Source organism: Diadema antillarum, unplaced genomic scaffold (assembly GCF_040938485.1).
Source record: "Diadema antillarum isolate AM-2024a unplaced genomic scaffold, OU_Dant_1.0 seq00000798_RagTag, whole genome shotgun sequence".
NCBI lineage: Eukaryota > Metazoa > Echinodermata > Echinoidea > Diadematoida > Diadematidae > Diadema > Diadema antillarum.
In genome coordinates, this window is record NW_027271682.1 from 2,436,127 (window position 1) to 2,450,859 (window position 14,733).

The 14,733-nt window shown below is 40.4% G+C and overlaps 1 protein-coding gene across 1 annotated transcript in view; it reads right to left on the reverse strand.

Annotated features, from left to right (window-relative positions):
• Nucleotides 1-14,733, reverse strand: part of LOC139739352 (zinc finger RNA-binding protein-like) — a 37,876-nt gene that overhangs the window by 4,639 nt on the left and 18,504 nt on the right. Inside the window, exons 10-19 of the mRNA XM_071649972.1 lie at nt 14,039-14,184; nt 12,066-12,315; nt 10,358-10,528; nt 9,308-9,475; nt 8,606-8,741; nt 6,618-6,703; nt 4,930-5,025; nt 3,649-3,760; nt 2,568-2,665; nt 1,479-1,626 (exon numbers count right to left, since the gene is read on the reverse strand). Of these exons, the coding sequence (XP_071506073.1) occupies nt 1,479-1,626; nt 2,568-2,665; nt 3,649-3,760; nt 4,930-5,025; nt 6,618-6,703; nt 8,606-8,741; nt 9,308-9,475; nt 10,358-10,528; nt 12,066-12,315; nt 14,039-14,184 (1,411 nt within the window). The remainder of the gene's footprint in view (nt 1-1,478; nt 1,627-2,567; nt 2,666-3,648; nt 3,761-4,929; nt 5,026-6,617; nt 6,704-8,605; nt 8,742-9,307; nt 9,476-10,357; nt 10,529-12,065; nt 12,316-14,038; nt 14,185-14,733) is intronic.

The window sequence follows — 14,733 nt, forward strand, 5'->3', positions numbered from 1 at the left end:
GCTAACTAGCTCTAAACGGGGTCCCTCTAAACATAGTTGTAACTACGCCACGTTAGACATTAGTTGTACACAAAAATGAAACGGAGGTGAAAAACTAGTAATGAATACACGAAGATCATCAACGATGGCATATTACCGTAGAAAAAAATACACAGAACATCTTCCACCCAAAAAAAAAATCGAGGTAAAAAACTACGATGAGAAAAACTAGGGTGAAAACACGATGCTTGGAAGACGAACGATGAAGACACTACGGCAAAAATGCTTACACGGAAAACAAACGAGTGGGTGCCACACAAACTACGCATACGTAGATAAGCTACATCGTGTTCAATCAAAAAACTCAACAAACACTAGGACAAAAACTCACCTCTAAATTGTTGCAAACGAGATAATCACTTAGAAAAAATGAACAAAACACTCTCAGAAGTACGATTGTACTCTGAGAATGAAAGATATAGAATGATACGAAAGCAAAAGAGAGAAAAGAGAGAGAGAAATGGACGGGAAACCTAGAGAAGTTACCCACACTCACTAACGTAAATGGAATTCAACACACACACCCCCGTGCCCCAGCATAGCAGTACACGTACACGTACACACACAAGGAGATATCGTCAAGCACTCTATGAGGAGATCGATATCACGATACCGCGCGTAAGAAATCACTGCAGTTGCTGGGGCAACAAAGATACATGCGCGCTGTAAACATGAATATTGATTAGTTTCTCAGCAGGCTCGAACCCCTGGTAGGTGTTTTGGCCAATAAGAGACATTCTAAAATATGTTTCTTTGCATAAATTATTTTTCTGAGTCCCAGTAAGGATCTCTGTGATTGGCTAAAATTATTCTACAGCTCCTGGCCAAGCCTGAGGTCCTAGGACGCCCTCTTTTGGTCATAAATAATAAAAACCACGTTTTTTGTGGGAGCTGACGGGGATGGGTTAAAGGGATCGTACAGTTTTGGTTGAGACCTAATTTCAGGTTTCTAACATTTTTTGGTGAGATAATGAGAAACCTCTTATGAAATATGAAAGAGCACGTAATTCTATGAGGAATTCAACGTTTATTTGATGAAAATTGGTTTTGAAATGGCTGAGATATCCAAAAAAGAGCGATTCTACTAAAGTGTGGGACCCACACTTTATTACGATTGCTTTGTTTTACTTTGTTTTTGGATGTTTTAGTCACTCCAAACCCGATTTTCATCAAATAAACTTTGAATTCCTCTTAAAATGGTATGCTCTGTACTACATCATAAGTGTTTTCTTGGTATCTTGCAAAAAGTTAAAAGCCCAATTCTCATCTCCACCAATACTGTACCCTCCCTTTAAATGAAAAGATTGAGCACATTCCAACATGAGAACAGCATTTCAGCAATGACCCTTTTGCCAAAATTTCTGCACCATAACACAACACACAGGGAAGGATGCATTGACAGACAACCCCTACTCCAAGTCACCACAAAATGCGCTTACCGTCAGCGCTGTCGCCGCCCTCGGTGTCCTCGCGTCGACGCTTGCGGGCGTTGCGACGGTTGCGGATGAAGTTGCGATTCTGTGAGTACATGGGCTCCATGGCAAGCACTTTGTGGACTTGGCGGAACACAATCAGCCTCAGGGCGTGCTGGGAGGGAAGGAGAAACAAAAGTAAACAAGGAATAATGTATGTGCTGTTCATTATCACCAACAACCATGCACATCAAACAGGTAGGGAGGTAGAGATCCATTCAGTCATTAAAAAAAAGAGCATGGGCTTTTCTTCAACTTACAGACTGTAAAAGTGGAAATTTTCGCGGTGTTGAAATTTTCGCGCATTTCGCACAACGAGAAGGTAGCGCGAAAATAAAAGCACATAAATATTTTTGCGTGCCATATGTTCCAATAGTTGATGTCTTGATTCCCCGGAATTAAAAACATCAGACACTCTTTTTACCCGGCCAAGCGCGAAAAATTGGTCACACGAAAATATCAACTTTTACAGTATTGTAAACTAAAATGTCATCAAGTGACTAACTAGTGATGAAGGGAATACGTTAGTCCCAAGACTGAGGTTGTCACAATTACACTGCAGCAGTTCATCTTTGTAAGTCTACAGACTGAGGTAAGGTCAGAACGGCTTTGCAGCAGTTACACTGCAGTGAGCAATCTTTTAAGTCTTCAGACTAAGGTTGTCACAACTACAGCACTACAGCAATCAAACTCAAGTCCACCAAAGATAGAGGTAGTCACAACTGCACTGCTGTGGTCAATCCCTTCATGTTTACAGACTGGGGTAGTCATAAAACTGCATTGCAGTGGTCAATCCTCCCTTCAAGTCTACAGACTTAGGTAGTCACAATTACAGCACACCATTCAATCTTTTCAAGTCTACAGACCATTTGCACGTTGGTCTTTGCCACTGTCTTAAACTTATCACTTTTAATGCCTTGAAGAATAAAATGACCTAGGGTTTATCGGTTTATGTTGGAAATATTCCTGCTGTTTGGTTTTAGGTGGAGCCTTAAATATGTTAAAAACTTTTAATGACTTGAAGAAAATGGCTTGATCTCTCCACTGGTTGCTTACCTGGGCACTAGCAGTGATGTCTTCACACTCCTGTGAGGTGAGGTGGACCAGGGCGTCCGTTTCGTCCTTTTCACAAGGATCAAAGAGTCCAGGGCCCCCTGTGAACATTTCACAAAGTGACATTATCAAACATGACATCAACATTATGACATCATTAAATATGACATGATCAAACATTATGACATCACAGCTGTACTGCTCTCCCCCCCCCCCCACCCCCTCAATATCAAACGACCTAAAATCACATGTACCTACATGTACCATTCTTGCATGCTTGCTTCCTTGCACTTACAGTGTCCACTGCTAAATAAATTCTCATACAACTGAGATTTTGATTTATCCATGCATTTGAAGCCAAAATCAATGTGGCCCTAATCAGTTTTCTGGTGAAGCTACACTTGTATCAAGTAAATTTTCAATGTGGCACAAAAACAGATATAAACAGCAACCCAATGATGCGAAAAACTGTACACACATCAACGCATAAAAGCTGGGTTCGTGAGTCAGTTTTTGTCTATCAATGTGTCATACACTTTACACAAACATCTTCAGAATATATCTATTCTCAAATATCACAAAAACAAAAAGTAGGGAATGTCTAGGAGGCAGGTGAGAGTCCAGGCACTGCTTATAGAGCCATGACTCCCTAATTCTCCAAGCTCGATCAGTTTCTCTGGCACACAGATAGGAGTCCACACAATCATAGTCTGATGTGTGGTCTCGGTGCAGTGTGCTATAATCTATCAAAAGAGGATACATCAAAGAGAGGCTGGCAAGCACAGGCAAAACTACATTTCGTTTTTCTATTACACACGATGTTCTTTCCTTTCCCTTACTGAGAACTGTTTTTTCCAGCTGCTAATACACATGAAATAGAACTAGCCTAGGCCCTGTTTCATAAAGCTGTTCGTAGAGTTACGAACAACTTACGAGCGACTGGTGATCAGTTCTGATGTGCTATACTTAGCAGAATTTCAATAATTCAGCACAAGAACAGATCACCAGTCGCTCGTAAGTTGTTCGTATACAGGTCATGTGACTGTACTCTGTGGTCACTGCTTAATTCTTGGCACATACATACCTGGCAGCAGAAATCCTCCAGCGATGGCTTCAAAGACTCGGCGTAGGGCATCCCCAGGGCCCAGGGGCTGGCCGGCACTGGCTAACACTCTCTCACACAGCAGCTCCAGCGGCTGATTGCACAGAGCAAGTGGGAAGAGAAATAGTCACTATGAAACAAATGGATCTGGAGAGTCAATACCATACATACATACAAGAACTACTAAATCATTTACACTATTTAACGTTGTGTCAGATGTCTTGGCAGCGAGTGAGCCGACGCTTTCACACTGGTTGGTGCATTAAAGGCATAATTTACCATTTGCACAGATGAAAAAAAAAACAGCATTAGTGCTTCAACATAGTTCTAAAATGTGAGTTAGGGCTTGAAACAACCAACGTAAAAATTTGAATCAGTATAACCGATATTAAGTATTGTTGAATATACAAAATGTGAACAATAGTTATTATAAGAATGTTTTCGGACTAAACCGTCTACAGTTATGGTTTATTGAGAAAAATAGTGATATCTCCTTATATTTTAGGCTTTATTGCAAAAATTGTATATGGGAGGATGTTTTGTGATACAACTGACCTACACATCTGCATCAAATGTGATATCTTTAACACTTTTGAAATCACTGCTCCCAAAGGTAAACAGGACCTTTAAAATGTTCTTTAATAATAGTTGGCATCAACAAGTTAGCTAACTATGGATTCTTAAAAAGAAATAATCTTACATCAACATTCATGTATAAGCCCATGGGAGCACTTTGATTCAACATTAGCTCATTTCATCTGTATATGTGACTGTGACTGACATCACTTTTGTGGAAATCAAAGATTCAACATTCCTTACCTTTGTACGTTTCATATCCTATCTTTTCATGAAATGTTTCCACTGTTCATAATGTCTTGTTTGATATCAACCTACTCATGTGAGTCAACTTAAAGGGATGGTATAGTTTCGGTTGAGATGGGGATTCTAAGAGGAACTGAAAGTTTGTTTCATGAAAATCACTTTTGAAATGACTGAGATATCCAAAAACAAAGTAAAAGAAAGTAGTCCTCATAAAAGGTGGGTTCCATTTTTGTTAGGGTTTCCTTGTTTTTGGAAATCTCAGCAATTTCAAAACAGATTTTCATCAAATAAACTTTCAATTCCTCTTGGAATTGTATGCACTTCAATATTTCATGTAAGTGGTTTCTAATTATCTTGGAAAAAGTTAAAACCTGAATCCCCGTCTCAACCGAAATCATACCATCCCTTTAAACATGGGGGTTGTTACTTTAAGGCTCTTACCCATCCTCGTAGCGGGGCCCAGGTTGGCACACGTTCACACAGATCCCGCAGAACACGGATGATGACCACACAGGACTGAAGACCTCCTGCTCTAGCCTAGTGACAAGCACAGGAACCGAGGAATAAAGGGAGGCACAGTTTTAGTCTAACGGACTGCCATGATAAGTATACGTCAACACCAATGAAAGACTGAAAAAAAAAGGAATAAAGAATAAAGTTTACTCTGACTACAGGAAAGCGATGGTCCACAATCTGGCTGCTATGGTTTCAGTCACCTATACTCTTAACCTTTACCAACAGAATGGTTAAATTTGGATGTGCTATATATAACAATTACTTGCCAACCATGTTAAGAAGATGGACATATCTCATTGTCATCCTAAACACATAGCATTTCTACAATGAGATGAACTATGTACACATTTGATGTAACATCCAACGTAGGTCAAAACATAGCACCATAGGCTAAGGTAATTGTAACAACTGCAGTAATTTAGATGGCTGAGAGGATACATGCAGGAGGGCAAGATGAATCTGCTTCGTTTCCTTTTTCAAATTGTATTTTCACTTACCGAGCTACTCACACATGAGCTCTGGACCAAATACAGATATGATTGTAAAGCTGTGCTTACTAGGTTTGACAAGTAAATTCAAACTGAGGCATTTTATCTATTTCATATTAGAGCAGGAAGTTGATATGTGATTACTGAATGTGAAAATTGCCCGCAAATTCTAGCTTGCAGCAATTTAGCCACATTATGCTTTTGTCAACAAAACTCATGGTGTACTTCATCTTTTCATAATCTAACCATGTCACATGCGACCTAAAGAGGGTTTAGTAGAAGTCTTTATGTACACATGCAAAAGGGAAACATTTTCACACAAACTGTTATACTGCACAGAGGCATAAGGGGGCCCTGTCACTTGACAAGTCATCTCCTGAGAAGCAGAAAGTCATATCTCCAATCACTGTATGTATGTGCAGACTAAACATCCTTCTGGAACTCAACAGATGACATGTCTACGTCCCTTCAGTGCTGGTTGCACTGAAAAGTTACTACTGAACTCCTCAAGTACAATCAACCTACCACAAATACTCACCATCACTATTTAACAGGCATCACTAAAACATTCAGTCTCACATCTTTGTTTTTTAACACTGTTTTTCACAATGACTCGAACTGTTTGTTTCCCCAATCATATATAGAGTTCATTGACTTGTTTATCTACAACGTGAATTTATGTACTTTACGATGGGAAACCGTCAAGAGAGCTAAATGTATGTGGGTCATGTTTATATTTTTATACATGCAAGCAAAAATAAGGTGTAGCGTAGACATATGGGTATTTCTGTTAAAAATTTGGGCTTTTTCAGGATTTCTGCTGAGAATGCACTTCCGACATCATTATCTTGACATTCTACAACCAAGTCTTTTTTTTAAAATCAAAATCATAAGTCACTGATCATCATCCTGTACTGTAATTCTGGGTTTCTTGGAGATAAGTTTTGCCTCAGAAATTTGGCACAAATTTCTATCACGTGCAATGCACTGGTACAGTTCCACCATCAGTTCACTCAGCACAACACATGTAATTCCACACACAGAACAAACACACAAACACACACACACGCACACACGCACACACACACTAGACAACATATATCAAATGGGTTGAGAATATCGAACCTGGAACCACTTAGCATGTCGTAACGCTGCAAGAGCTTCCAGGCATTTTTGCCTGTCCAGTACATCCGGAGGGTCTCGGGCCGAATCTAGGCATAACATTGGATGGCAGGGATGGGTGTTTGACCACATGAATAATGAACCTCGGACCAGGGACGCCAGAGCAAGTTGACCCCTTCACCCCTTCCACCATGCGCCCTCCAAACGCAGGTCAGGGGTCATAAAGGGGTCAGAGGGGAGTCGGTCTGGCGGACTTGACTCCAAGGCCAGGACCTGTGTGCACGCTGACAATTATGAGTAAGCTACTGAACTTGGAACAGCTTCAATGGTTAGATTCCTTGCATGCTCAGCTGACTTATTTTTAGTTTCAGCACTTTTATTAAGTTTTCTTTTTCTCATTTCTGCACTTAACACATTGTGTGCATATTTCTTTTTACTTATTTATATATCTTTAATGATAAATGCAATTATCCTTTGCCTTATTTCTCACGTTATGAGGATCATGTGGATAAGCAATTATAAAATTCAAACATTAGTTTTCTGTTGCATAAAGACAGTTTTACAAGTTTTGCAAATGAGAATTTGAAGTGTATTTCTATTAAAAAAAAAAAAAAAAATTAACAGTACGAGGTAAATGATTGGGATTGATAATGGGGATTTGATTGTTGTGTAAAGCACTTTCATCAAACCATAGGCCTAACTTTGACATCAAGTTTAATCAACAAACTCTTTATTAGTTAGATGTATTTCACTTTGATGTACTTTATTTTATCTTTTATGCATGCACTAGTGTCCAGCCACGTGGGGTCATCCTATCGGCCGACTCAACCCTTTCTTGCCGGCAGGCCCGAGGATGATCAAAAATCCTCCACAAAGCTGCCGACCTGTCGTATCTTACGAATGGCTGTATGGAATAGAAGGCTTTGCACAGAGAAAAGAACTCGAAACAAACAAATCTTTGGTTTTTCTTTTTTCAAGGCAAAGAAAGAAACAAGAAACCATCATTCATTTAAAACTGGCCATCACCAAATACAACAATATGAAAACATGTCCACATTCCAGTATATCCCATGACTAGAAATGCACTTGCTTCTGAGTTGCTTTCTTAATTTTCCTTCAATTTTCTTCAGGATTAAAATCTTCCAGTTTGTTGTGAGAATTTGAAGTTTCTCCGTGCAAATATTGACAACGGGGGCCTTCAAAAATATTAATTACCTGTAATACAACATGATACAAAGTCCACCTAAAATACTGTTTGAATGAGTGCTTGGAAATATATTTATAAATGAAAAATCACTATGTCAATAATATACCATTGGAACTGGTATATAGAATCAAAGATTTTGTTGCTCTGCATGAGGACTTTTGAGTAGGTATCAAACAGCAAATTTGGCTGAGTGGACATTGTTAGCTGTCTGCACTCCATAGAGCCCATATCACATTAATTAAGTCTTGTCTAAGGCACTTCCAATTTCTTATAACATCAAACAAATTAACAACATCAAAGAAAAACCCTGAAAAAAAAATACTTCCAGGTTTATTGCCATTAAGCACATAGAGAAAACTTTGTTCACTTTTGATATTTTCACAAATCTACTAAAAAGTTGGAACTCACAAAAATATCTCATCAAGGTTTTCTCAAAAGCATACATTTCATAAAGATTCAATTCTTGGTGATTGTACAAGTTTTATTTGCAGAAAAAAAAAAAGGTTACTGAAAGACATTTTGAATGGCGCAGTAGACTTTGCTGACCCAATGTGCCAATCTGAGAAGCAAGAGTTCCATAGCTGGAAATACAAAATGTATTCTGTAATCAGTGCTCTGAAGGGAAATCCCCTCAGTGCACCGGAGGGAGATCCCCTTGGTGCACTGGAGGGGAAATCCCCACATTGAACGTTTGTGATAGGGGCCTGAGAAGTGCAGTGATCTGAATACAAACAGCATGGTGATCGGTGCAGTAAGCTGTGGCTGCCACCGGTCCAAAACTTACCAGCCTCTGCAGCGGCTTGGTCCCTGAAGGCTGGGGAGGTGAGAGACACCTTCATGGTCATGCTGGGCTCCTTGGAGATGATCAGCGCAGCCTCCTCCACACACAGACGGATCTCGTATTTATCGTCGGTGATTTCCTGCAATGAGTGGAGTTATCGCACATACTTGACACAACTGTCAGATATGACTCACAGAGGTATAGGTCATTCGCACCATTTCAAATTCTGTGACCCACAATTGCAGTTTCTTTAGACACAATATATCTGTAAACAAAGTCTTGCTTTTCTCTTTGCTGGAAATATTCTTTCACCTTGCTTTCATGTGATGATAGGTCATTTTGCAGTCATCTGCGGTGCCCCAAAGATTGGCTTTGGCTTATAATAATGATAAAGGCTGGTTAATAGCACATTTCAGACTTGTTTAGAATTTCAATGCGCTTTCCAGATTATTATTACATGTTGCATGATTCCATCTCGTTCATCAAATCAATATCTTCTCATGGAAAAAATGACAGAAAAAATACAGAAACGTGCTTTGCCACTTGTTGACAGCATTCTCAACAAGCTCGCTCAGTGTGCTATTACCACCATGCAACAGCATAGTCACTGTACTGGACAGTCGGCACAGCCACAGAAAAACTCTCGAAATTATGGCGACCTTTAAGCATCATGTGACCTTTTGAATCTGAAATGAATTGTGTTACCTGAAGCTGCTTGGGGAGAAGATTGGCGATGCGCTCCAGAAGTGTGCGTGTCGGCTTCTCATTACACAGCACCACGATGCCCATGTTGAGGGCATTCTTCAGCAGCAATCCCTTGGCTAGGACACCGATGCGCAGCACTCCCTTCAGCATGCGAGGAGGTCCAAGTTCCTTCAACCTGTGACAGACACAGAGCAAGGAGAGGGCAACAGGTGAAGATAGTGACTCCAAAATTTTATGCCAAATGAACACAGACTAACCATACTTTCCTGATGATTAGGTCTGTGAACAGCAGACATGCAAAATCTCAGAAGCACTTATAAGATGCCACCCAATATGAAATATCATACAGCAACTATAGCAGTCTATAAGGATGTCTCTGTTTTTCAAGCAAACACTACATGTACCATACATGCACATAGCCCTTCAGTTACATTTTGATAAAGTAAACAGCTTACAAATACTACCAAGACCTACTCAGAACATTGGGTTTGTCAAACAAATTCTCAAAGAGTGAATGTCTGGGAGGCAGGTGAGAGTCCAGGCACTGCTTATAAAGCCATGACTCCCTAAGTCTCCAAGCACGATCAGTTTCTCTGGCACACAGATAGGAGTCCACACAATCATAGTCTGATGTGTGGTCTCGGTGCAGTGTGCAGGCCATGAAGTTAGTTTTCAACTTAACAGAGTTCAGACCCCTGAATGCCAACATAGATTCCTCCAGTTTGGGCTTCTATGTGCATGTATGGATCATTTGAAAAATGGGATACACAAAGTACAGGAAGAAACTCAGCAAATCATAGTCTACAGCATTTACGGCATTAGATACATGAACTCTGACCTCAAGTCCAACTGTGCTTCAGTGCAATATTTAGATCTCTGCATTACAGCTTCGCATACTATCATGTGAGAAGAGAAAGTGTACTTCACGCAATTACTCTCCAAGCATAACAAAGAGGCATGTTTGAAAATAACCAATTTCTCTTGAGCCGAGGAACAAATAGCAAGCAGTATCAGGGCAACTTACTCATCTTTAACGTCGGCAGCTCCTGCCTCCTTGGCCCCGTCCTTGGCTGCTTCTGGGCTTGCCTCCTTTGCAGGCTCCTTGGCTGGTTCGGGCTTGGCTGGCTCCTTGGCCTTGGGGTTGTCCTCCTCAGCGATGTGATCTGATACACCCTTGAGAGATTTTTCCAGCTGGGACACCATGTTCTGCACCAGCTGAAGCTGTGGCATAAAGAAGAGAAAAGTGAGGGTATGACTGTTTTCATCCCTTTCGTTTGACCCAACACTGAAAGCAAAGTCAATCCGTTCGTGCAGTAGTTAGCTAGTTGATCTATTCATAAAGAGGTCCTTCCTTGTAAAGGGTTCTGCACTTTAAACAGAAAAGCCCCTGTCCTTTTTACTTGCCTAAAAGTGAGTTTATAGCAACCTGTCCTCCAAAAGTCTCCTCAATCAGAGTCACAACATTTCATCCTTATCACAAGATCTATAAAAATCTGATACTGTTTGAGTCACCTACCTAGTAACACTTCATATAGATGAAATTCAAACAGCGTATCTTTCCCATCCATGATGTGCTACGCAAGCAATAAACAAGTCATCCTATTCACAAGGTGTTTAACCTCAACTGCACTTCGTTTGCCAAATGGCACGCACGCTGGAGTGCTTTTGTTTGTTGGTTGGCACAGATGTCTGGGCACTGAATATCAATGGTTAGAGATTACTTAACTTCAATTTCAACTGTGTCTCCTTGACCTTCTTGTTGAATTGAGTCAAGTTTCGATGCAGGCCTTGGATTTCATCAAATTTGGGTCAAAGGCACTCTTTTGAGGGGACACAAATCCACTCAAAGGGGCACAAGTGAGTAACAAAATATTGTGGCCGTGAACGGTTTGATTTTGATAAGGGCATTCCGGCTGGTGAGAAGGACATGGCAGCAAATTGCTGATGGTTGGTGGGTATTTCGAGTGCTGTCGATTCGATTACTGAATGGGGATGGAAAAACTTGGCAAGATAATAATGCTTATAGGCACATAAGGTTGAGAGAAGCATGCAGGAGGGCTTGGCAAATGTGGATGGTGGACACAGAGATGTACATACAAATTACACATGTACCTATGGAAGTTTCTACCAAACAAAAGAAAGACTGTAAGGCAGAAAGACCCAAAGGCATTGGGGATATCTTACTCTTTGCAAACGGGAAGACAACCTTTGATGATGGTCACATCAAGATTGTAGCAAGTTTGCACCCTAAATCTCCAGAGTTTACCAGCCCCCTTTAGTCCAAAGGACTATGCTTTAGAAAATCATTCTGTCACCTAAAGATAGGATGTAGGCCTATGACTGACATTAACTGTTCATACAACTAACAGCTATACAGCACCATTTGTCAATGATGTTGTGTGAAGTTGTGGTCCTGACAGGATTCATGCATCATGCTCTTTTCCCCTCCAGGATCACTCACGAGTGATTTCTTCCACAAAACATGTGGTACAGTAAATATATGAGCAAACTGTGCAATGTGAGTTTCATGACGTAACTTCTCATCCTCAAGTAACCAAATATCATTCTGACAGAGCACTGCCCACTTAGGGCTTACCACACACCGTTGGGTGTTCAAAGCATAACCAAACATTGTTGTAATCTATTGTATACAAAACGTCTTGAAGCATATGCATATTCATGTATTCTCTGATCCCGATAACACCAAAATGAATCTTGCTTGGAGTGAACCTTTTCCCTCATTGGTCTCTAAGCATACCTCTTGCTCTGTCGGGTAGATGGCGCCGTGCTTCGCCATGACGTGGCGGTCGATCTCCGTCTCCGCGCGCTTCACCTGCATGGCGGATGCCTCTGCAGGGATGGGCGGTTTGGGTGGCAAGGGGCGGGGCAGGTGGACGCCACGACGACGCTGCCACTCAAAGTACTCCATCTCCTTTTCAAATCGCCTGCGCTCTTCCCAGTAGCGCTCCTCCTCCATGCGACGCCAGTACAAGTCCTCCTCATAACGCCTACACAAGGATAACAAATGCACACAGACAGGAAATTAACATGAGATGGCTCTTTCATTGGCTGAAGAGATGATGTATCTTAACATGTCAAGGTGAACTGATTGGTAAAGCTCTTACTGTTAATGTCTGAACTCAATTTGGCAATATTGGTAACAGATGTAGACTTATAAGCTCATGAGCTTATAATCACCTGGAACAAAAATACTGACAGCAAACACAGCGATCATATGGTTACAAGTATACTACTTAGTTCATCTTTTTAAAATCAAAACTTTTAGTGAGATACCACAAGCATGTAACTCTGCATTCTTAGACTGACAAGCCCTAAACACAACATACTTCACCAATACTAAATGGCTCAGACTTAAATGAATGCTTTACATTTTTTGCTGTACCTGACGAAGTTTCCACCAAGCATGATAGCTGAGCAAGGCAAAAACATTCAGAAGGCATTGGGGATATGTTACTTTGTGCAAACGGGAAGACAATCTGTAACGATGGAGGCATCACGATTGTAGCAAGTTTGCAGAGTCAATGGGCAAGAAATGTACTGGGTCAAATAACATGAACAACACATTCCTTGATCCGAGGCTAACTACTTGACCTACTTGAACTACTTGATCCAAAGTCTAATCACAAGAAGGCAATTGATACTTGTGATTAATTTACAAACTTCTGCAGATCAAGGCATGCAAATTCAGCAGTTCTGTCAGTGCGTATCATTACAGAACTCTCCTCAAACACAAGGGAATTAATAAAAATTGAAATAGCTCTACGTAAAATAAATGTCAGGTTATCACAGAATCATACATAAAGTTCCTCATCATAAGTTCATGAGGATGCTTGCACCATATTGTTAGCAATGACACCTGTTTAGAGAATGCATGTCCCAACTATGAAAAGATCAATGGACAAATAAAAGCAAAACAAAGAAGTTGTCGCTTCAAAGATGAGCAAGAAAGAATATGTGACCCTGCAACACAAAACCAACAAAAAATCACCAGACACAGATTTTCAGTTAAGGACAGGTTCTGAAAGAGCAGACTTTAAGCTTTAAAATGATGTGTAACTCAACTCAAATGGACTCTCCTAACCTATCTAGATATTAGGAAGAAAGCCACACTCTGGAAAAGTGTGTACTGATAAAAGAGGCTGTGAAGTATAGGGTCTATTTAAGTGCTTAATCCACCAAGCTGTGCTAGCTGTTCAATGAATGGAACCAAAAAAACAGGATGTAAAACACCACAGCAACAACAAAGAAGGGATTATCAGATTAAGCTGAAATTGAGCATGCTCTATCAACACATTCTATCCACTATTACTACCAACTTTTAAAGCTTTACCATCATTCTTTCACTTGGTATTAGAGTTTCAAGTGAAGAGTGTATAAAAGATTTTCAAGAAATAAAAGGGGACCTCTATGACATATGTAATCACTCTACTCTAAGAAAAAAAGTGTTCTAGAAAAACTGCTAAAAAAAATTTCCCATTCGTTTTACAATCCCAAACTTCAGAACTATGTAGAAGGATTGCTCTTTCAGAAAAAACTTGAAAACCTCAAGATCGACTAGGCTGACCCGTTTCACATATGTTGAGTCCTCACGTAAAATCAGGGTGTGTGACTTTTTGTTGGTTTTGTGATGCACAGTCACATATGTGAAGACAGGTGAAAGTAAAATGATACATCAGAACTTGCACCCCATCCCTCTTCCTTGCTTCTCACCTCATTTCCTCTCTCCACTGGAACTCCTCCTGCCTCTGCCTCATGAACTCTTCCTTGGCCATCTGCCGCCTCAGCTTGTCCTCTTGAAGTTTGCGGGAGCGGGCAGAGGGCTTGATGTCCACCGGGTAGCTGGGATCCACCTTTTTCTGCTCGGTGACATGACAAACAACCATTAAACATCATCTCGCTGCGTACTCGTAATCACTGACTTTCATGCTTTTGTCATCTTCTGCTGAGAGTTCTTTGTAGTAATTGAGTACTTAATCCATTTACAGTCAAACCACTGATGAGATACTGGAAAAATGAAAATGTTTCCAGACTAAACCGTCTACAGTTATGGATTATTGACAAAAATACATATCTCCTTATATTTCGGGCTTTATTGCAAAAATTTTATATGATAGGATGTTTTGTGATGCAACAGACATAAACATATGTATCAAATGTGATATCTTGAAAATTATTCAAATCACTGCTCCCAAAGGTAAACAGGACCTTTAAAACTAACAATGAATAATTATGTATCTGTCCCCACCAGGCAGAAGAGCCCAAATGTAATGAGGATATCTCACTATCTGCAATGGGAAAACGATTGCCGACGACGATAACATCAGATTGGAGCAAGTCTCAATGATGCCAAAACAGTGAAGTCTTTAGTACGCTTGATCTTCCTAGAGTGAAAGGGCCATTACAAC